Source organism: Panthera pardus, unplaced genomic scaffold (genome assembly GCF_024362965.1).
Source record: "Panthera pardus isolate Hobbes unplaced genomic scaffold, ASM2436296v1 HiC_scaffold_3, whole genome shotgun sequence".
NCBI lineage: Eukaryota > Metazoa > Chordata > Mammalia > Carnivora > Felidae > Panthera > Panthera pardus.
In genome coordinates this window covers 51,270,822-51,294,805 of record NW_026526876.1, presented here as the reverse complement: position 1 = coordinate 51,294,805, position 23,984 = coordinate 51,270,822, and the positions used below count along the sequence as shown (strand labels likewise).

General features: G+C 49.9%; 1 protein-coding gene across 10 annotated transcripts in view; it reads right to left on the bottom strand.

Moving 5' to 3' along the window:
• Window positions 1-411: 411 nt before the first annotated feature.
• The window catches only part of RFFL (ring finger and FYVE like domain containing E3 ubiquitin protein ligase), a 65,982-nt gene continuing 42,409 nt past the window's right edge, over window positions 412-23,984 (bottom strand). For 5 of the 10 annotated variants that reach the window (XM_019423942.2, XM_019423943.2, XM_019423945.2 and 2 more), the window contains 6 exons: window positions 18,048-18,235; window positions 11,105-11,518; window positions 7,915-7,998; window positions 6,740-6,950; window positions 5,486-5,509; window positions 412-3,093 (listed from right to left, as the gene is read on the bottom strand). In XM_019423942.2, the coding sequence (XP_019279487.2) occupies window positions 2,912-3,093; window positions 5,486-5,509; window positions 6,740-6,950; window positions 7,915-7,998; window positions 11,105-11,518; window positions 18,048-18,227 (1,095 nt within the window). In that variant the 5' untranslated portion in view covers window positions 18,228-18,235 and the 3' untranslated portion in view covers window positions 412-2,911. Of the gene's footprint in view, window positions 3,094-5,485; window positions 5,510-6,739; window positions 6,951-7,914; window positions 7,999-11,104; window positions 11,519-18,047; window positions 18,236-18,338; window positions 18,447-23,984 lie in introns of all 10 variants that reach the window. The other 5 variants (XM_053893510.1, XM_019423938.2, XM_053893511.1 and 2 more) reach the window with 4 other exon arrangements.

The following is a 23,984-nucleotide window of genomic DNA, read 5'->3' as shown; positions in this document are numbered from 1 at the left end:
GCGTCAAGTGTCTGAACTCAGTTGGTGTTTCTTGCTATTTAGTCTTAAGGCTGGTTCTTTTGCTACGCAGCTCCCGTCCTCTCGTAGGCTGTTCCGTGGCTTCTCCCATACTCCCATACTCTACTCCCATACTCCCATACTCCCATACTCTACTCCCATACTTCTCCCATACTCTCCCATACTCTAGCTGTAAGACCTCGAACAAGTCAAAACAGCACCAAACTTCAGTTTCCCCATCTGTTGAACAGGAATATCAATAAGGCCACAGTGGCCCAAGCATCTCCACAAATAATGCAGTCTCTCAAGAGCATGCCTGTGTGCACACAGCCTGGGATTAGCCTGTGGTGTATCAACTCTCTTGTCAGTCTTAACTCTCAGACCTCTGGTGTTCTCCCACCAGATGAGACAGGCTTCTATAGTGAAATTTTATTACAAAATTATAAAGCAGAGCTCTGTAACAAAAAATACACATTTGGGTTTGCTTTAACACCCAAGTAATTCTGAAGACTCTTAATATAAGCCACTTGAAGTAACACATTCATGTCCCCAAGATTTCAACCAATTTATACAATATATATTGTGCATGAATTCCTGTACAGCTTATTCTTACTAGCTTGGATCCAACTATTCCAATATATTATGAACCAGTCAGCTCTCCTAAGTCTTGAAACAAGTCTCAAATGAAATCTCAGAACAATCACAGCAAAAGCCATGGAATAACTGGAAGAATTAGAGGTTTTCATGATAATTAAGACCCAAGGATCCATGAGGGGTGGGGATGGGGGTTACTCAAAGATAAAAATCAGGTTTTCTACCTAGATTAGATAGTGACTGAAATGGGATCTTGAATTCCCAGCCTTTATTTGGTATGATAATGATGGATGACAACAAATCGGGGTGGTTTGACACCATTTTTCCTGAATGAAAACCTTTGTCAAAATAGATCAAAAGACTCCAAGGCAAGTTCTTTCTCCAGAATGAAACGATACCAGTTATAATTCTTACTGAGGTTACTAACCTTCAGGATATTATTCATAACTTCTGTCTAGGAGAGGGACTGTGGGAGGTGGGGAGAGGGAAGGCCTCAGCAGTGAAAGCAAGTTTTAGGGAGAGAGCCAGCATCTGCCCTGAAGTTATTGCTAGATCTTAACTGAGTTGCATAAATACAGACCTGTTTCACAGTGGAATCGAGAAGTGGTGGAATTCTCTGCCAAACTGGTACGCATTGTAAACCATAATATTTACTGTCCAGCAGAAAGGTCAAAGGTCCTCTCACTGACCTCTTGATTCCCCCAATTCCTACAAAGGCTGAGTCCCAGAATCCAGTCATCCAGGGCTTGGTGTAACGTCAAGGTAAGTGGCCCAGTGGTTCAACTGGCAACCACCTTATGCAATCATTTCACTCCTCTGAAGGGGAATAGTGGTTGATGATGGGGGAAAGCCTAAGCACGTCTGTACCGATAAACAGGTCCCCTTGGAGTTTCCCACTGTCTTCCAAAGTCATGCTAGGTTCCAGTCTGAGAGAACTTGACTGTTCGGCAGGGGAGTAGGGTGGGGGTGGTGGTCTGCCAAGGCCCTCGGTGTCTAGGGTTTGTGTAGTTTATCCATTGGTGATGGCCGCACACACGGCTCTTCGATAGCATGTGTGTGGGTTCTTGACTAAGCTTCTCCAGCAAACCTAAGCCCTTTGGCTCTTCCAGTGGTAGAACAACCCTAAAAGGGCTCAAGAATCCTCTAGCTCAATGTATGGTCTTTCTAAAGGACCTTGAGAGTGCTTCTTCCTGACCTGCCCTCAAGTCAGTGTTCTGAGAAAGGAAATGGGAGTAGAGAGTCCCCACCAACCTGGGGAATTAAGACTTGCAGCTGTCTGCTCAACAGCTGACTCCAGTCTCATTCGGTACCTTCAGATACCCCTCGGGTGTTGAGGTTTGGTCTCCAGGAACTTCAGGAGAAGTCTGGCTAGAGGAGAGCAAGGCTGTCTGCCTTCAGTGAGACCATGGAAAAGAGTGGGACTTCATTCTCAGAGGAAAGTGGTTTGCTATTCCTGTCTGCTGGAGAAGTCAAAGTTAAGCAGAAAGCCCCTGCTTCCACCCAACACTTTCCCTTCTCTCAAACTAACAGGGATGGTGTGTGGGCCCTAGAGAAGCAGAGAGGCTGTGTGAGCCGTCTCACGCAAACGGACTCAAACTTCCCAGCAGTTTGGGAGCCGGGATTGGGGTCAGGAGACTCATCGCTTCCAGTCCCAGCACTTAAGGAAGCAACTCTTCATGACTTTGAAATTTTTCAGTAGCAGTTGAGTTTTGTTTCTCACCAGAGCTAAGTTTACTGGTCCAAATTCAGTCCCAAGGAGGATCACTCTCGGTCTGGTAAGCTAACATCTTTTTGGTCTGAAGAAACAAATGGATTTTAGGCAATGTAGCCAGAGACGTTAGCAAAGGTAGGTTAAAGCACAGAAAGCCAGAGCAGAAATAAATCCAAATGTGCTGGGGAGGAAGAGAACCATTTCTACCAGGACTTCTGACCGGTGAAGGCCAGAGGCAGGCAGCTCAGAAGGACGGGTGGGGTACACAAGGATGAAACTGTTAGACTTTCGGAGGAAAGGAGGAAGATGCGGTCCAAGTTCTGGCAAGTCCTCTCTTCATCAGGTGCCATCATTACCCCAAGATCACTGAGACAGAGACTTGCCCGTGCAGTCTGTTCCGGTTTCCACCGGCCTCCGGCGCTGCCAGCCAAGAGGTGCGCCTCCGCGGCAGGACAGGCATGCCCAGAGGTGACAGCATCCTTGCTTGCCCCGGTCTTACGAGCACTGCAGATTTTCTTGTTAGCCTGCCCCTCCGCGAGCTGCCCAGTCTGGAACCCAGACACCTCAAGCTACGTCCCCATAAGGCACTGAAGAAGCCGATGCAAGCCCTCACGATCGGAAGACGTGCACGGCTCGGATCACGTACTGCCGGCAGATGGGACACTCGTTCATGCGCTTGCCGCACTTGGTGCAGGTCACCATGTGGCCGCACTCCAGCAGGACACAGTCGATGGGCGAGTCCATGCAGATCCTACACAGGTTCTCCTCCACACTGGACGGCGCCGCTACCCCTGTACAAACACCGGGCAGGAAGCGGGCGGAGGGGAGGGGAGGCTGTGAGTGTGGAAGAGAACAAACGCCCCAGTCCACACACTTCCCTCAACTGGAGCTCCAGGCAGACATCTCCCCCCTCCAGTCCTCAATCCCAGCTGCGTGCTTAATCTGCGCCTCTGTGGGGCAGGCTACGGATCTGAAGAATAAAGTACTCAGAGATCAAACACAAGCCAGCACAGGAGAACTAAATAAGGCCAAATCCTCAAAGCTTAAAAGAATTTTCAGACAGTTGAGGATGTAATATGGTGAGAAAGTGGCACTTGGGGACTCATTATCCCCTGAGGCAGAACATGCTGAAAAGATAAAGAACTGGTTCCAAGAAGTTTAGATCTAAATGGTACTGTAGTGAACAGCTCGTTAAGGATGGCAGGGCTTATCGGTAAACATATCCCCGATTTCATATAGCCAAGGATCAGGGGGGCCCCCTGTGCTATCCCACAGACCTCCCCAGGGCCTCCTCCTCGGAGGGGCAGAAGAGCCCAGCAGAGATCATAGCTCCCACTTCTGTGCCCATCCCCCGACGCCTGCTCCTCGCATTGGATCACAGTGTTGATCTCCCCCACCACACCAGGAGCTCCTTAATTCAACAAATTCCATCAATTTCTGCAGTTCTACACTTAGCATTTGTTGTGTGCTCTGAGGTCAGGTATTTCTCTTTGAATCCCTAACATGCCAGTCATGTGGTAGGTGTTCTCTAAATGTCTCAAAAATGAACATCTCCCAAAGGAGTGCTAACAGCTCACGTTTGCGGAATGCTGTGCCAGGCAGGGTCCTAAGAGCTTTGCGTATTTTCACTCTCTGAATCCTCATTAGAAACTAGGAAGTAGGTACTCTTGGCACCTGGGGCCAAGGAGTTAAGTGGCTTGCCCAAGGACACACAACTGCTAAGTAGAGGAGCCAGGATTCGAATCCCAGCAGGCAGGCCTTCCGGGCAAGTGGCCCAAGGACAGGGACTATGGAATTAGTATCAGCTGCTCCGTGCACAGAGCTAGTAGCAGCTGGCTGGCTTGGGCCAGTGATGAGGTGCAGTGGGCATGGCCAGGATCCTAGTTTAGTGCAAACAGAAAATCCACGTCCAAAATCCCAGCCATACCCAGCATGTTTTAAATGGTAGCCCAAACCAGGTAGCCATAAGCAGGGAGCTGGCCGCGTGCCAGTCACCTGTCCCATGCCACTGCTGCTCTGCACTTTCTTCTGTTTCCTGGACTATTCAAAAAGTCAGACAACATTTGAGGTGGGCTAGCTGTGAAAGGAAAGCTGTGAAACCTACTGGCCCCTTCAAGCAGTTGTTGGCCCCAACAGGGGTTTGGAAAGGACTGAACTATATACAGAAAATGATCTAGAGCGAACTACAGAATATCATACTGATTGCTGTTCTTAGGAACAACAATAAACCCATCTACTCAGTTGCCAGTATTCTCCCAGAGAAACAAACAAAAAAGACAGCATGTGGATTAGCCTGATCTTGGCATCAGGAGAGGGGGTGAGTCTAGAACCCCCAAGGGTTTGTGGGGGCCGAGAACTCAATGTTTGAGGATTTATCTGAGCAAAAGGCCATTTTACTAAAGAACAAGTTTGGGAGAGTCTTCTGAAAGTTCTCTCTTGGGGGCACAGCTCAATCGCACAGCCTTGAGGCTTTCAAAAGGCAGAACGAAGGTGTTTTTAGAATGAAGCCCAGGCCCCGCCATATTTCTGTAGTGCTTTCTGGGGTACCTGCAGGCCCAGTGGCTGTCTTTAACACCCAGGTGGGGGTGTGGCAGCAGGGTGGTATAGGAGTCTTGTGGTCAGAGAGCATCACATGTGACACCTTTCCTGCTCCATCCCGAGAGCAGCTCCAGCCACCGCCCAGCCCTGTATGAACAAGGCTCAGGTCACCTCCCTCTCTTTTTGGTTGGCACCAGGAGCTGTGAAACATGTCAGGCGATTTCTCTGCAGGTACACACAGAGACCCTCCCCACTCAGACCAGAACAGAGAGAAAACTGCAGGGGAAGGAGCACCTTAGCAGCAGGAGTATGAAAAATGAAGCGAATGCGACACGCGCCACCACTCACTTTGGTAAATATTTTACAGATGCTGACTCCCAAGCTCTGGCAACCCCGAGACATGCACATCAGTCTGCCCCTGGGTAGGCTGCCACTCTTCACCTTCCCCAGCTTTCCCAGGGAGGCGAGAAGGACAGTTTTTAAAGATGCTGAGAAGCCCTGGTTCTCTGTGAAATTTCCCCTATGCTCTCTAGATGCCAATACGCTCACAATTCTTAGCCTGCTAAGAGGAAGCAGGGTTAGCAGAGGGGAAAAACAGAAGAGCTCAGAGTCCAAACACGGTCCCAAATAGAAGCAACTACGTACCGTTCTGGTCTTCAGCACCACACACTGCAAAGGAAAGAAAAAGAAGATGTCTGAATGTGTGATGGCATGACGAACGTCTCCAACCAGCCTGTCCTCACTTTGTGCTCGGACCGCTTCCCTGCTTGGGAGCCAGGCTGGCCAAGAGCCCAGCCAGACGCCCGCCCTCCTCGCTCACACGCTCAGAGCTCACACACAACTCCCGCTGGCGTATCCGGTCCAGTCTTGGTAAAAGGGATTCCACTGGTTTGGATGAACAACACTGCCAAGTAGGCAGGACCCTGCAGAGGCACAGTATCCTTTTCTATCACTTTTGAAGCAGCATTAACATCAAGAAGGAAGGAACAGTCAGCCAAGGAGTCTGGATGAGGTGCTCCCATGGGGCCATGTCCTATTCCCCAGGACATCACAACTCTACAGGGATTTTGGGGACAATCCCAGAGAGGAAAGTGAGTCTGTGAGCAGGTGACTAGTCAGACATCCTCAACTCTGATAAACTAGTGGGACAGGAGAGCCTGAAATCGGATCTCGACCACCAACAGCATGCACGGAATCAAAATGCTGATTGCAGAAGCTAAATCAGGTGGGGAGGAGAGGGCTCTGGGTGAAATTTTAGGAAAAGAGGAGTTTAAAAACAGCTGAATACACACTCCTCTTCCACAGGACTTCTCTGCCTTTCCTATGGCATCCCTCATGAATTGATAATAGGGAGACGAAGTTCTTTCCCCAAATTCATTCAACCACAGGTCTAGATATTTTACTGGGCACTGCCTAAAACTGATGCCGTGTAGAATGCTTTGGGAAATGACTGCAGGGAAAGCCCACGATCAGGCAGAATAGATCTATTCCCCTGTACCACGTGTGCAGACGCACCTCATCTCCCAACTGCTCAGGAGGGTATTGCTGGGCGGGGTATGGCGGGGTGGGAGGGGGGGAGGGGGACACGTTGTGGGAAAGGCTATGGACTCCGTCCAGGATGCCTTCAGTTCAAATACAGGCTCTACAATAAAAGGATAATGCCAATCATGCCTATTTCGCAGACAGCTCTGAGGATTAAATGAATGTACACGGTGCCTAACCCGGTCCTGGCACTCAACTTCAAATGGCAGCTATTACTGGCCGGTGCAGATGCATAAGGTGACTCCTTCCTTGGCTAAAAGCACAGAAATCTAGTCAGGTCGGTGCCGTCAGGCTTTAGAGTGAGAGCAAGCAAGCAGTCCGGGTCCGTGTGCAGCTGCCGCGCAGCCGGCCCCTCACCCAGGTGCTGGAGGCCCTTCTGGTCCTTGTACAGCCGCGTCACCCTCTCCATCAGCTCCCACTTCTCACAGCAGCCCTTGTAGTTGACGAAGTTGCGCGCCAGGATCTCCTTCAGCTGCCGCACGGTCAGACCTTCAATGTCCTCCAGGTCGGTCAGGTCAGACAGAGAGGCCCTCCGGCCTGGGACGAAGCCGTCCTCTGAGTCGACAGACTGCAATGGCAACGGTGAGATCGGTGGGCTCAGCTCTTACCTCCCAAGCTCTCGCCAAGAGACCATACTTCTGGGCCCGACCTCAAGAAGTAAGTAGGAACAGAGGCAGGAAGAGGACCTGGCCTGATGCTTTGCTTTGCAAAAGAGCCCCCAGTCTCTTCCTGACCCACAGTCCTGGGCTCAGGCATGGCCAGCCCCAAACCCACCAACCAGTGTCATACAGGAGAAGGCGCACCGGTTTGAGTCACGCGGCCCTAATTTTGACTCCTCCACCGACCGATGCTAAACACCATCGAGCAAGTTGCTCGCCTCTCTAAGCCCGTCTTTCCCCTCCGTAAAGGAGAAATTGCCGTCCTGCCGCACAGGGTTCCTGTGAAGATTAAAGGTAGCAACACAAGAAACCACCAAGCATGGTGCTGGCCTTTCCCCTCTCCCCTGGAGTGAGTTCTGCTTCCCTCTGGAAGAGGCAGACTTCCCTGGCCAGCACTCCTCTGTACGCGACCTTGACCACAGCTTCGTGGCCCTGCTGGCTGTGCCCTCTGGACTGGCCCCGCCGTGGCTGAAGCCTGAACTCCGTCTCATCTTTCCTCCTGATTTTCTGACCTCCTTCTCCTGACAATAGCTACTGTGTGCTAGAAGCAGAAGAAAAGAACAACAAGATTTGCGCGGCAGCACCAGGAGCCTGCCCTCTGGTGACTTACAGAAAGGCAAGAGACTAGAAACAAAGGGGCCGCGAGGCTCCCTGGTCTCCACTGTGACCTCTCAACTCCTCACTTAACAACTGACGGCTTCCAAGGTTTATCTGGAACGCTAACACTAAGCTCCACCCCTGAAAACAGAATTGTAGGACTATCATCACAGGCTGATTCTTCACTTCTGAGTCCGCTGAGAGGGTCCCAATCACAGCCTGGCAACACCAGTGAAAGAACAAAGGCAAAGGCACAGACCCAAGCAGAGGCCCCACCTGGGTCTCATCCTCAGCAGGTGCTCTGGCTGTGCTCTCCGGGTAGACGGGTTCCTCTTGGTCCTGAGACACATGGCCATTGGCCTGTGGGAAGAGAAAGGTGCCATCACATCCACAGAGACGACCCAGGGATTTGCACAGCATGGGCCTCTTCCCAGCTCATACCATATCCAAACGTATTCCCATCTCCCCCGGAAATCTGGTGTCTCGAACCACAGCATTACAGAAGACTGCTCTTTAATACTGACTCTGTCGGGCGGAGAAACAATACAAATAGATTTCAACTCTAAAAGACAAGCAATGCATTACTTCTGCTCACCACCAGGGTGGCATTAGTGGCCACTCACCATCAATGTGATCTCAGCTTGAACAGTCCAAGTGAGGGGAGGACCACAGGTCCACTGCACTGCAGGCTGCTCTCTAACTGCCATCCAAGTTCTCCTTGACGCTGATCCCAAACTTCCCTTCCTGTAACTTCTACCCACCATCCTTGGTTCTACCCCTGGAACCAATGTCCACGATCTTCTCACAAATTGTTCACGTCATGTCTTCTCGCCTCCACACCATTATCTCCCTGGCTTCCTCATTTGACCCAGATGAGACTTTTTAGACCCTTATCACTCTGTTCCCTCTCTTCCATCCAGTCACCGCTCTTACATTCTAGAAATGTGCTCCGACCAGCAGTGCACACAATTACTAAGAGCTATCTTGATACCTGGTCAAAAATTACCTTAATGCACCAGAGAATCTATTAGCCTAAAACTATAAAGACAGATGTCTATGCTTAAGGAGTTTAAAATTCTAACTTCTCAAAAGGCTTTGTCAAAGAGTAGTTAAAACTGTGAGCCTCCTAGTTCCATCACCATTTTTTTTAATGTATATTTTGAGAGACAAAGAGAGAGAATAAGTGGGGAAGGGGCAGAGAGAGAGGAAGAGAGAATCCCAAGCAGGCCTGCACTGTCAGTAAGCAGAGCCTGACACGGGGCTCAATCTCACAAAGTGGGAGATCAGGACCTGACCCAAAATCAAGAGTCAGATGCTTAACCAACTAAACCACCCAGGCACCCCACCCCACCCCCACATCACCATTTAAGCCACAACCCCCTTAACTAGAGCCTCTTCACCCACTGCTCCCTCCAAGCAAAGGCCCTGGTGTGAGCCAGGAGCAAACAGGTGTCTGAGCTCACAGGCCTTTCCTCCAGACTCTCAGAACAATAAAGGGACAGCCCAGGAAACCAGTCCCCCATGGCCCCAACCACTCATCCCAGATTACGATGCATGACATAGAGCTAATTAAGAAGAGGCCAATAACTACAATGGAAATGAAAAGTAAAAATCACCACCACCACCAAAAATGCCAGGTGGTGGTGAGATCACACATGTAGCATACACGTATGGGGATGCCCCCAAAACAGTATCTGGTTCTCCCTTAGCTTTACGTGGATGTGGTACCCACCAGTCTCCTGGAGTTACAAAGCCTTTCCGAGCCTAACCTCCTAAGTAGACAGCTTCTGTATGTCCTTTTTTTCCTAGAAAGAGAAACTGCAATCCATACTGCAAAGCATGCTCTTGTCTTTTCAGTTTGCCCACTGGCTAAATCAAAATCTATAACTAGTGTCTACCCACTATTTTGCTTATTCCACCCACTTCTATCCCTAGTAATGATGGCCAGGGTGCTAAGGGGAAGGGAAAGAAGCCTGGAGCGGACGCCATGGCAGATTTGCATCCTAGGTGCAGGTAGCCTGCACGAGTTACTTGACTTCCCATGTCTCTTCTCCTGGCTTGAAAACTGCAGATGTCACCAGAACAGGGGATGTGAGCTGTGACCTGCGGGTGCAGCCTGGAACTTCTGCTTAAGGGCAGGAAGTTAAGAACCTACTCCTTTCATGGAAAAACCCACCTGAAAGTTCTTTAGGGAACAGCAATTTCCTCAAGTTACTTTCCGGGCTCCCCATAAACAGGAGTGCTCAACCCAGCCAAGGGAGGAAGTCATACTAGGGGGTAAAACCTGCCAGGAGACAGAGCCCCAGTGTAGGGAAGAGTTAAACTCCAGCTGGGGAGAGGGCACACCACAGCCCCCAAGAGAGCTAAGTGAGTTTACTGCAGGTGAAGTAAGCCAGCACCCTGGCCTTTATGCCTCAGTGCCTGCCAGAGCTGAATCAGGGGCCCAGTCCCGGCGAAGGAGGGAGTCAGAAGCAAGAGGCAGCGGCCAGCCACGGCCTGCACAGGACCTAACACTAGTGCTAAGCCAGCTGTAAGAGGCTCCCAGGTCTTCAGACCCGCTGTCACACCAGCCAGTTCTCCAAAAATCCTGGTGAGAGCAAAAGTAGTCTGGGATCGCAAACCCCATTTCATCGATGAAGGCTCAAAGCTTGCCCAAGGTGACCAAAGAGTCAGTGACAGATTGGATATGGAAACCAGATCTTCTAGGTCCTAATGCCAGATAAATAAAAGGGTCACCGAGGCACTTCAGTGTATCTCTGGGGCGCCACCACTCCTGACACGCTGGGTAAGTGTACTGGCCTCGCTCTAACCCAGTAGCTGGTTTGCACATCTACCTTCCCTCTCACAGGGGCTTCCTGAAGGCACAGGCAGCTCTGTACTCCCCAGGCCTGGTTCACAGCTCCGCCAATGTGCTGCTCTTTGCCTGCTGTTTCTAAGCCCCCTGGGAGGATGCCAAGGCCACTTCCCATTCCATAGTATACCAACCACAACCTGACCCAAACGGTGACTGGCGAGAGAAGCAGCGACCGTGTCTGGGTCGCAGTGTTCCTCCGTTCTCCCTTCCCTCTCCATGTGCCTTTTCCTATGTGCCTTGTGACGGTTACTAAGGCACCGAGCTCCCCACCTGGCTAAGGAAGACTGATAACAAAGATAAGCAGGAGGGCAGTCTGCACAGGACTAAATTTGGAATTAACAGTTTTCTCACAATATTTCTGGAACAATGAGTTTTTAAAAACTGACTAACAGGGATATATGTCTGTATTGAGAAAATACAAAAACCACAAAAATACCTGATGCTGTGCATTATCGTCTCTGAAAAAAACAAAACCGGGGTCTGATGTCCAGAAAACATGCCTGCATCAGTAGGCAGAAGGGACACTTAGCCTCGCGCCCACTCGCACACAGCGAGCAGGAGAGCGCATGGAGCCCCCTGACCTGCCGGGGGCGGCCGTGACCCGGTGCATACCTGCTGGGTTTCCTGAGCCTGGGCTGGGGGAACAGAGGTGGCCTGTGCGGACGAAGAGGCGAGGTGAGGCGAGGTAGGAGGTACCGTGCTGGCGCGAGGCTGGGTCAGGAAGGCCTGCTGCTCGGGGACATCCGCGGACAAGGTGGGCGCGCGAGTCCTGCCCTCCTGGGAGATTACGGGCTGCTGGCCAAGCACCAAGAACACCAGCTCCTCTTTCTCCCGGCACATTTCGGTGGAGGTGTCATGGAGGCTGAGATAGTCCCTGAGGTCCTTCACCTTCATCTTCATGAGCTCCTCCCGCCGAAAGGCCGTGGCTCGGAACCGCTGGCACAGAAGGCAGAGGCGGGGCCCATTTCCCACCTGGCTCGAACAGCTCAGGCAGAAATTCTTCTTGCAGTCCAGGCAGGTCTGCTGCTTAGAGCAAGAGGCAGCAGAAACCATGTCAGACTGAGGACAAGAGGGGTGGGATGGGGGCCTAGGGCTACATGCCCAGCAAGGCCTCCCCCAATCACTCCTACTTGTACTAAGCTACCTATTTTTTAGGCTATTTTAAAGTAGGCCCCGCGGCCCAACATGGGGCTTGAACGCACGTCCCCGAGATCCAGAGTCGGACGCTCTACCAACTGAGCCAGCCAGGCGCCCCAGGATGTGGGTGCCAGCTCCCTTTTTCAGGTTAAACACCACCCCCAGATGGCAGACCTCCCCCCCGCCCCGTATGCATCTGTGTATCCATGTACAGGATGCTACATTTATTATTCCAGTTGAGGCTTACTTTTTCATTGTACAGATAGAGAAACAGAGGTTACTAAGAATACCAGCTTTAGGGTCGGAAAAAAACCAACATTTTTATTTAGTCTCCCCCCTCCATTGTTTTCAAAAGTTTATTTATTTTTTGAGAGACAGCACAAGCAGGGGAGGGGCACAGAGAGACAGAGGATCATAAGCATGCTCTGCACCATCAGCACAGAGCCCAACTCGGGACTCGATCTCACAAAGCTGTGAGATCATGACTTGAGTGGAAATCAAGAGATGGACGCTTAACTGACTGAACCACCCAGGTGCCCCTCTCCCCCATTTTTTATGGTGTCACCTTGGGTGTGTAACTTAGCCTCTCTAGCCCTCAGTTTCCTCATCTGTAAAATGGGGCAGTAATAGTATCTACTTCATATGACCGTTGTATAGTTAAGAGAGAATGCATTTAGCATACCTGACACATGATTCTTCAATAAGTGTTAACTCTTTTAATTATTATTTCTAGGAAATGGGAGATAATTTTGAGAGCCAGGATTCAAACTCTGAACTACGATTCTTTCTACTTTACTGCTGAGAAAAGAAAGCAAATGCATGTGTATGATGGTGGTTACTACTATTATTAATTAAATTTACTGAGAGGCCACGATGTGCTAGGGCCTGTCATTTAATTCTCAAAGCAACCCCGCAAAGCACTACTGTATCGCTGTATTATGTATTAATGTACATAATCATTAATCAATCATTATTAACAGGCCTCCCTGTTTCACCAAGCAGGCGAGGCCCAGAGAAATTAAGCACCGTACTCGAGGGCAGGCAGGGAACAGCAGAGCTGGGACTCACACTGCAGGCCTGTCCATGTGGAATGTCCGCAGCCACGCCTGTTGCACCAGGCCATGCTGCCTAACTCAGTCCCAGTCAAGCCTACAGTAGGACCTAGTCCAGGGCCTGGCTCTCCATCTCCAAACCCCACCCAGGAAGGCCCAGAGTGCTGGCAATCCAGAGAAGCACGGCAGCATATCCAAGGCAAATACTCAGACAGCTACAGGGGCCCCCCAGACGCGATTAGGGAGCTCTCATCTGCGCAAGTGCAGAGTGTCCCAGCCGCACGACGAGAGCACCTAGCAGGTAGGAGGTACTGCATGGCAGCAGCCTTTCCCCTAACGGCAGACCACACAGCACACAAGGGCTTGCTCAACTCACAGGAAGCAAATCCTCAGCCTCTCGCCCTACAGGCTGAGCCAGCACAGCGACATCTGACTGAGCTCTGTCCCAGCCAAGAGCAGGCCACACTCCCACGGTAGAGGTAATCCGTGGGCACGCTGGCATGGCCCTGGAAGCACACACTAGTCCTCTAAAGAAATTAAAAACTTTTCATCCTCTGGTGACTTGAGCATTAACTAAATATTTCTGTTCCCTCTCTTCTAAATATAGAAAGCTGAATTCAAACTTGCAAGAATGCCCGAGAGACTTAGGTTCTCCTAGGCGAGATCAGATACCCCTGTGCAGGCTGAAGAAGGCTCCAAGTGGCATTCGTGTCATAAAGGGAAACGGGCATGTCTACCACCCAGTTTTGACTACTCATACTTAGAAGGTGTTTTGAAAGGACACATATCCAGCTCCCTCACTCTCTACAGTCATAACCAGACAATAAAATGGTCAGAGCCCAAGTTAAAAGGACACATGGCTGCATAAGCATCATAACAGTCCTGAAACCTGTAGCCACTCAGGTAGAAAATAGATGTTTTGGGGTCCTGGGGGGTTCATTTAGATCTAAAGCTTTTCTATTGGGAAATGAAATACGTTTACGATGACTGATCATGAAATGACGAGGCTTTGGTGTCATAAAGCTGCAGGTCCTGACGTGGAACATTACTTAAGTCAATGCAGTTTGACAAGACCTAGCCTGACGCGATTAAAAAGCCCTGAGTTGCTCAATCAGCCAGATCTAAACAACTCTGTATTTCTTCAAATGTGCCCAGCTTATTGGATTATTGGATGCAAGATCAGAATGCAAAGGCAGCCACCCAGCTTCTCCATATCCCCCTGCTCGCAGGGGACTCTCAAGTCAGCCGGCATCTGAAACACCCCCTCAAGGAGTGAGACAGCCTCCAGGCTAGCATACCAGCCTGCAGAGCCAGGACAGAACAAAAGGAAAGGAGAAAACAGCTGTCAACAAACGTGGGCAGAATGAGCAAAGGCAACACGTGTGTATAAATTCTAGCAAACCCTGCAAACCAACTGAGTAACAAGGAAGCATGAAAGATGAGTTAGCGGAGCCAACGTCCCTGCAAAATTGCCAAGAGTACAGCACCTCCAGGCAGGCACCGCCCTTCAAGGGATGCCCGGCATGGTGGGGGGGGGGGGGGGGGGCGGGTCGCTCTCCTTGGCTAATCTGCCCTTCTGTTATTCCTCCCCACTCCCCGTGCACACTCCCTGGCACAGGTGAGACAGCCCCTCCTCCGCACCAGCCTTCCTATGGGCATTTCTCCCTGCAGCCCACTGCGGGGGGAAGAGGACAGCCTGAGGAGTGACACAGTTAGGATTCATTCCTGGCAGGTCCCTTCCTCGCTAAGGGAACTTGTACAAAATAAGTAAGTTCCCAGGGCATCAGATTCCTCACCTGTAACGTCAGAAGGTCAACCCACCTCTAAGGGTTACTGAAAGCATTACATGAGGTCATGCATAGGAAACCTTAGCATAAGGTGGGCACTCACAAAAAAAGGTAACACAGTCACCTTTTATTCCCTTCCCCCTTTGCCTTATCTCTGAGCTTCTGCCAGTACTCTGAGATCCCAAGATCTCTTCCAGTTTCTAAGTACGACCTCCTCCTCCGCAGCCTCCCCTAACTGGTCCAACTAAAGAGGCTGGGCACCAGCCCCCCCCCCGCCCTTTCCAAAACGGTCGGGGCCCCTGCCAAACTACGCATGGGTATTGCCAATACAGAGGAGGTTTTTGGCTTGGGGCAAAACATTTGGCTTGTCATCCCTCTCTAGGACTAAAAACTCTAAGGCAGGGGGTACAAGCTATGTTCTCTCCAGATAGTCCTGAATGTTATCTGTGCATTGTACTGGATGAGTATTCAGAAGATACTGACCACAATGAAGAAAAGAAAAACAGCAGGATCCTCGTAATCATTTCCTTTCAACCAACTTCTAGAAAACACGTTTTAAAAGCCTGTGGTTGTTATTTGCCAAGCCCTAAAGATATGAATGCTGATCCACTTAAGAAGGAAGTTACAAATGAAAAATTCTCTTAGGAGAAAACATCCTTAATATTCACAAAATCCATTGTGAATTACACAAAATTAATTCTTATTTTTGTGGCAAGACATCGTACCACTAGCCATCTTTTTCCGTTCAAATTGGAACTTTTCTTCCTCTCATACCCCCAAAAGCTCTTTTTGCTACAGAAGCTTTCTCCTTATCTCTTTGATCTCTTTGATCTCTTTGGTTCCTCTGTTCAAAATCTTTCTTGTGCTTCCTTGCTATCTGGTGACAAGCTCCTTCCAGCGGAAGTCATGGCCTTTCACCATCTGATCCCAGTGTGGTCCACCCTAACTCCTCGAGCATCCTGCACTCTGGCCAAACAGGCCACTCACAGTTCCCAAACACACCTGGCACTTGCCCCACCTCTGGTGTCTTTACTTCAGCCGCTGCTTTGCAGATCAATAAACCTTTCATCCAGCTAGAATTATCTGGTGTCTCAATTTACCAGCAATGCCTGATTCCCTAGTACATAACTTGCACAGTTGCTATGAGGGCCTCCTTAGTCAGCCAGGGAGCTCCCCGAGGGAAAGGCCGACTCAGCTCCGTCTCCACAAACCTGTAACCTCTAGCTGCGAGCACACTGCTGCAGCAGCAGAGTTGGGCCCTCAATGAAAATCTTCGGCATGGAATTACCAACCACGAAGTAATGAAAGCAGAAACTCTCCAGCCTACTTCCTCCTTTACAAACTGCTCGCAACTCAACTGCCTAGTCATTCATTCATTTATAAAATCATATTGCCTATGACTGCATGTCAGTCACTGTTCTACTAGCACTGGGGACAAAGTTGCAAACAAAATCAACAGAATCCCCGTCCTGTGCTCCACCTCTGAAGATGGGCCATGCACAAACATTTACATCAGGTGGAAACAGGCACCATACACAAAAATGAAGCCTCCTCCCACGTTCACCTACCTGCCATTCTCTCTTCTCTGGGGGCAGTTTCCTTGCTCACTCATTCTCTTTTCTGGCTCAGAAATGTCAGGAACTCGCCAGATCCCTTGGTTCTCTCAACATGCTTTTCGACACGCTTAGTGTGCTGGTGCCCGAGCTGATCACCATCACTGCACTCTCTGCTCCCCTCCACTCACCTTCCACAGGGTATAACTGATGTTTTCAAGAAAAGGTCACACAAACCTAGAGCAAATTCACGCAGCCTCACTGAAACAAATGTCTTTCCTGTTCCAAAGGAACAGGAAGTTACTTTGCCACTTCTTCCCGCAGTTGTTCCCAGCATTTCTTGTTGAAAACAGCAAGGTCTTGGACTATCCAACAGACTCTAGTTGCACCTGAGGAGTCCTGGAAACTACTGACTACCTTAAACAGAGAGAGCAATTTCTTCATCTCTAAAATGGGAACAAACAATAGCACACGTTTCATAGGCTGTGTTAAGGGGTCAAAAAGGGAACGCATTTGAAACACCAAGCTCAGTGCCCGGCAGGTGACAAGCAGCCCATGGGCCTCCTGCCCATCTCGCTTCGGCTCCCGAACCCACCCCACCGTCTCCATCACTAAGAGGACTCCCAGCTCCTTCTAGTCTCCGCATCGGCCTCCGTCCAAGGACTCGACCTTCCAGTCTAAGTGTAAGGGGAACAGCGCCGCAGCCACTGAACCACAGCTCCCTGGCCACCTGCAGTGGCCTCTCTGGTGGCATTCTAGCAGTGACCAGGGCGGCCAAGCAAATCACGGCAAAGCTCTGCTGAGGGCCCACCTTTGCTGCAGTGGAGGGTAAGCAAAACACAACCTACGAGGCAAAATGCCAGTCCTCCTCCACCTTATGGGGACAAAAGGGTGGTCAGCGCTACAGGAATTCTCTGACGTGCTGAATGTCTTCTGGGAGGCAGCTTGGGAATTCAAAGAGCTGGGTGTGAATCCTGGCTCTGCCCTCTACTAACCACATGATCTTGGGGCACTACCTAAGTGGAGGGAAAAGATGGAGTCGTTCAATCCCTCTTACGCCATCTGCCAGGAACTTGACAAACAGTCTCCTTCTTAACGGTTAAACTCTAAAGCCTCAGTTTCTCATTTGTAAAATGGGAGTTTCGGGACCCTGAAACCTCTATCACAGAGACACTGCGAGGATGAAATGAAACCAAAACATCCACACAGCTCACAGCAGACCCTGGCATACAGCACGTGGCTTAAAAAGTAGCTCTTCCTCTCAAAGTCCCCATCAGCGCCATTCTAACATCACATCCAGGGCTGCAAACCGCCTGCTCTGCAGAAGAATGCAGGAATTCCCAGGTCAGGGTTCACCTTCAGCCCCGGCCATGCTTGACAGAGGAGAATATGCCGCCACTGAGCCCTAACCAGGGACGCCCGCACCCAGGCACAACTCCCCAGCCACTGGTCTCCCCTGCTGCTTGCTAATCTGGAAAACATGATGACTACCGCGCACGGCCAGTGAAGTCGCTACAGTAAAGGAGCCCCAGTCTTTGTTCTGTCAGGGTCTTGATGTACCTGAGATGTCCTCGGCACTGCAAGTGATAAAAAGAACAAGTTAATCTGCGGCCGGGCTTTTTATGACGACAGCGAATGAAGGGAGTAACACTGAGTGCCTGCTCCGTTCCAAGCATCATGCTGGACGCCCCTGGTGGCCTAACCATTTTATTCTCACAACACTGTCCGATGCGTATGACTATTACACCCCCATTTTAGAGATGGGGGGGAAAGAATCTCCAGAAAAGTTAGGTCATATGGCTTGTAAGCAGCAAAGCTGACATCTGAATTCAGGCCTGTCTGGCTCCAAATCTACGCTGAGATGCTCTGCTTTGGGCTAGTTTTTCTTTAACAATCTTGTGAAGGGATCAGGTGTGGGTTATGGGATCAGGCAACGGCAAGGCGACAGGCATTACGGAGGGGTCGGCAGGCTTGCCCGAGGACCTGAGGCTGTAGCGGCCCAGCGGGCTGTGAAGTCAACACTCACCTTCCTGGCCATGTTCGCGAAGTGGGCCCCGCAAGCCTTGCAGCTTGGTTCCGAGCCTGTAGGGGAGGGGAAGGAGCTGTACCCAGGGTTGGAATAGGCCTGCGTCCTGGCTCCCTGGGGCGGGGGGACCTCCTCAGGCTGTCCATCCAGGCAGAACCAGTTGCAGCAGGTTGCCCACATGATAAAATCTGGTGCGAGGGAGGAAGGGGAAAAGGGTCAGAGTTAAGACACACCTCTACTGCATTCCCCCATTCCCGAGGGCACAAGTGAGCCGGGATACTCAATCCACACCTGCTGCCAGAGTTGAGCGTCGAGGTGAAGACATGTTTTCAGGGGCCGTAGGTTTCTCGCCACCTCCTGCTTCACCAGTGGCCATTGCACACAAGACAGACGCCTGATCTACCAGGACGACACGGACGGCCGAGATGGCACCCTACCTTTGAAAGGTTGCTGAGCTATGTTTTGGTTTAATCTGAGACCTGACTTCAAGTAAAGAACTGCCTTAGCAATCGTAAGTGTCCTAATACCCACTTTATTCAGGAAGATGAATTTGCTCCTAGAGCTCAGATAGATAGAACTTTATCAGGGGCGCCAGTGTGGCTCAGTGAGTTAAGTGTCTGACTCGGATTCAGCTCAGGTCATGATCCCATAGTTTGTGAGTTCAAGCCCCACATCAGGCTCTGTGCGGACAGCTCGGAGCCTGCTTAGGATTCCCTCTCTCCCTCTGCTCCTCCCCCGCTTGCGTTCTCTCTCTCTCTCTCTCTCTCTCTCTCTCTCTCTCTCAAAATAAACAAAAGTTTTTTTTTTAACTTAAAAAAAGAAAGGACTTTATCATACATGCACATGCACACACACAAGTATAATCCCATATTCACAATGACCATGGAGAGGAACTATTATTATTTCCTTCAGAGATGAGGCAACCCAGGCTCAAAGAAGTCAAGGTCACCCAGCTAATATACAGAGAACTGAGATTCTGAAAACCCAGGTCTTCTGACTCTAAACCTAACGTTCTTTTCCTGTACCATGCCACCCACCTTGATTTCTCCTCTGCCAGCCAGCAGAGCAAACTGCTCTGACGTTTGTTCTTCCAGTCCTTCCTAAACCTCTCTCCCAGCAGCTTAAACAGTTTGTTGCACAGACATTCTTACCCTCTATTTTCTGCCACTAAAGCATAAATTCCTTGAGGGCAGGGATGACTTCTTAGTCACGTGTATACTGTATCCTAGCAGTGTCCTGCACACAGAAGACGCTCAACCAATGTTTGTAACCTTGCTGAAGAGGTGCCTCTATGGGTTTATTAAGAAATTCTGGAATATTATTCCCATTTAACATATCAAATAGGGGTGCTCCTTTGTCCAAAGGAGTAGATTTTTTTTTAAGTTTATTTATTTTTGAGAGAAAGAAAGAGTGTAAGTGGGGAAGGGGCAGAGAGAGAGAGAGAGAGAGACAGAGGGAGAGGGAGAGAGAGAGACACAGAGGGAGATAGAGAGAGAAAGAGAGAGAATCCCAAGCAGTCTCCACACCACCAGTGCAGAGCCCAATAAGGGGCTCGAACTCACAAATGGCTGGATCGTGACCTGAGCCAAAGTCGGATGGATACTTAACTGATTAAGCCACCCAGGCGCCCCTGATTTTCTTTTTTAATTTTAGAGAGAAAGAGTGAAAGGGAAAGAGAGAGAATCCTAAGTAGGCTCCATGCTCAGCATGATGCAGGGCTCAATCCTACAACCGTGGGATCATGACCTGAACTGAAATCAAGAGTCGGACGCTCAGCCGACTGAGGCACCCAGGCACCCCAAATGCTTTAAGTAGGCTCCACACCCAGCACGGAGCCCAGTGCGGGGCTTGAACTCACAACTGAGATCAAGACCTGAGCTGAGATCAAGTTGCTTAAGCGACTGAGCCACCCAGATGCTTAAGATCACAGAACAAAGAAGATCCAATCCCTCAAATGTCAGAATAACCTAAAGTTGCAAAAGGGTCCCCTGAAATGCCAAGCATTGCCGTGATGAAGTAAGAGTGTGCTTTTCTTAGTACACCAAGGCAGTCAATATGGACATTTTGAGCCTGAACTCTCTGCCTACAGAAATAATAAATGAAACATTTAGTGTTACTACTCAATAATCAGGTCACACAGAAGAATGGTACCTTCTGCTCTGCCTCCTGACTCATGAAAAGTGCCTTTGTAAATCATAGTTCAAACATGTGCTAAGCTGGGAAGTACTAACAGTAAGAAGCCAACTGGTTCAAGCTTGGTCATCTCACAGAGGAAAAGACAGAGGCCCAGCAGGAGGATTCACTTCCTGGTTCACACAGCTATAACCTTAGGTCTCCTGACTACTCTAGGGCCTTCTTAGCTTCTAGCATTTCCCAATACTCCTGATGGAGAATTCATTCCCTTTTGCAGGCATGTCTGATTCACATCCGCCTCCTCCCACCCCCCACCCCCCTCCCTCCCCTGAGAACAGGGACCATGACAGTCAGCCAGTGCCCAGCAGATAGATAGCTCAACAAAGACTACAGGATGAATCACACACGGTATTTAAACTTTAATCGCATTCACTCCATTTCCTACACATCAAACACCTTGGTCTCGGCCTAGTACTTGTCCAAGGCCTCTCAGTTCCTAGAAAAGTCTTAACTGCAATGAACAGTTCACATGGAAAAATAAAATGAGAAACAGTTAAATAAATGAGTTCTGTGTTGGCAAGATAATGGCGCTAACAGCAGAGTGGCCCCTCTGAAAGAGGGGTTGTACGATTCTCTCAATCACCTGGACAAGAGCATCTGGGACCATGTGTTGTAATGCAAGGAATGCAGGATCTGGAACCAAAAGACCTGGGCCCAAGCCTTGCTTTACTACACCTGCCTCTAGTAAGTCCTACCTTTCTGTTCTTCCTTTTTCTCACCTGGACATTCTCTGGGCTGAGAGCCACTAAACAAATATCAGTCGTTGCTACGAGCATTATAACAATAGCTCAGCCACGATTTCTCTGGCAAGGTTCAGATTAAAAAGTAAACCTAGAGATTTCCCCCACAATTACCATTGGCTTTCTGGGCTATCCTAAAAAGGGATATGGACATCTGTGACAAAATTAGCAGAAGGGGTCAAGTAACTGAAGGGGGTGGGGGCAAGGCGAGGATCAGCGCAGCCCGGCTGTGGGTGGTCTGCAGCTTTGGTCAGAATCTCCACTCCCCCACGCAACCTTTATGGAAGCCAGTGCCTTGCTGTTTCCAGTGCTAGGCAGGTAAAGGGAGAAATCTGGCCCTCGAGGGGCTCACAGTCTGGCAGGGGAACAAGAAATGTAAAAGCAGGGGTGCCTGGCTGGATCAGTCAGTAGAGCACATGACTCTTGATCTCTGGGTGGTGAATCCGAGCTCCATGTTGGGTGTAGAGATTACTTAAAATCTTTTTAAAAAGATAGAAAGAAATGTAAAGCCAAAGCTAGAAATTTCAGGGTGCTCAGTGCTTTAACAGAGGTTCCTACAGCATACGGGAGGCTACAAAGACACAATCAACTCCCCAGGGGTGGAGGGATGACCAGAGAAGACTTCTCCAGTGAGACGCCACACATATCCTGCTGTTAGAGTAACTGGCCCAGAGTAAAAAGAATTTGCAAGAAAGAGCAAACTGCATGCAACATGGCATTAAAGAAACCACAAAATGGGGGTGCCTGGGTGGCTCAGTCTGTTAAGCATCCGACTTCAGCTCAGGTCGTGATCTCATAATTTGTAAGTTCAAGCCCCGCTTGAAATGGGCAAGTTGTGCTGATGGCTCGGAGACTGGAACCTGCTTCAGATTCTGTATCTCCCTCTCTCTCTTTGCCCCTTCCCCGCTCGTGCCGTCTCTCTCTCTGTCTCTCAAAAATAAACAAACATTAAACATTTGTTTTAAATTAAAAAAATACAAAAAGAAACTACAAAATGTTCAGTAGGGTCAAGAGTAAGGGTGGGGTGTGCAGCAGGCAAACGAGCAGCCACTAAAGAAGGAATCTGGACTTTATCCTGCAAGTAATGGAACACGGTGAGGGGTTCAGGCAAGCAGGTTTTCTAATCTTATTTACATTTTAGAGTGGGCACTCTGCCGGTAAGCAGCCTGGGGAACAAGCCTGCAAGGGGAAGGCTAGGAGCAGGATGCTGCTATAGTACAGTCAAGACACGAGGACACGGGCCTAAGAGAAAGGCAGACAGATCTCTGATGAACTCGTGGGATGCGTCAGTGAACAGAAGCAGTGGGAGAATGGGGAGAGAAAGCAGTCTTGGACGAATCCTGGGGGTCTCTGAAAAAAAACAACAGGGCACGGTAGAATCCTTAACTGTAATGAGGGACAAGGCCCTCAGGAGGAGGCATGTGTCTGAAGGCAGGGGGCAGTTAAGACAAGTGGGGTTTTGTACCCAGGGGACTTGCTGATGGACACAGCACACAGGAGCACAGTCCTGGTTGAGGAGGAAGGTCTGGGAATCCTCAGCCTGCTGGAAGCATGACAAGCCAGAACGGGGCAGAAGACTGAATTAGACAGTGGGGGGTCAGAGAGGGTGGCCAGGGAGTGCCCCGGGGAAGACCCGACCTAAAGGGCTAGTGGAGGAAAACCATCACAACAGTGGAAGGAAGAATGCTCAAAGGTGGGTGATCTGGGGGCACCTGGATGGCTCAGTCGGTTAAATGGCTGACTTTAGCTCAGGTCATGATCTCACGGTTCACGAGTTAGAGCCCCGCGTTGGGCTCTGTGCTGACAGCTCAGAGCCTGGAGCCTGCTTCGGATTCTGTGTTTCTGTCTCTCCCTGACCATCCCCTGCTCACGCTCTGTCTCTCTCTCTCTCTCAAAAATAAATTTAAAAAAACAAACAAAAAACCAAAACTAAACAAAACAAACAAATAAAAACAAAGGGGGGGGACCTGGGAGAGGGTTGTGTTTCAGGAAGAAATGATCGATGCTGTCAAATGACCCGGAGAGTAGAACGCATGGAATACAAAATGTCCAATGGACCCAGGCCCCAGTTTCAAGAAAACGTGAATGTGTTCTTCATCCGAGCAGTTAAGGAAGAGAGAACCTGATGGCTAACCACAGGTCAGACGTGAGGAAGAGCCAGGCCCTAAGGATTAACTATTCTCTGAAGAAACTTCTGGCCATGAAGGGAAGAGAGAAGGCCAGAGCTAAAGAGGATACAGGTTACTAACACAAGACAGAGAAATGCAGAGACTGCAGGAGACCCCCAAAGAGGAAGAGGTTACAGGGGAAGGGAAGCTGGCAACACAAGGTGGGAGTCAGGGCCAGGAGGAGAAAGAAAGACTGGGGGTGGGCGGGGAGGAGAAAGGTCACCTCTTTCACCAGAGACTGGAAGCAAGGGGAGACAGATGTCACCAAAGATAAGCTGCCAGCAGACAAAGGTGAACGGATGAAGTAAAAAGACAAGGGGGGGGGGTGTTAACCACAAGAAGAAAACAAACTTTTCCTTCGCACAAGGAATCTGCACGTTGCAATTTTTTCTGAGAGCCAAGGACTTTGCCACACGATGGGTAGGCCCGCACAGCAAGGCGTGATCAACAGGAAAACAGCCAGAAGGCCAGCCAGCTGTAGAGTGTTTAAATTCCTGTGCTTTCCCAAGCACTTAGGGAGCACCAGCGCCGTGCTGGGCACTGGGAATACCAAAAGTGAGGTCGACTAGGTCCTTGCCCCCAGGGGACTCTGGGCCCAATGAGGCACAACTATACAGCTCAACTCGGCCATCCTGACAGAAGAGCTAAGAAAGGTCTTCCTCAGTCGAGAACCAAGACAATCTATCTTCCACGGTGGTATTTTCATTCTCTCAACTTTGGTTCTAATCTTAGCTGCCTCCTCTGAAGAGCTGTGAAAGAAAAGCCATCAGCCTATCCAAGTATGTGGCCTGGCTCAGGAGGTCTTGGCTCTGGGAGAAGACTTGAAGATTGCCTCT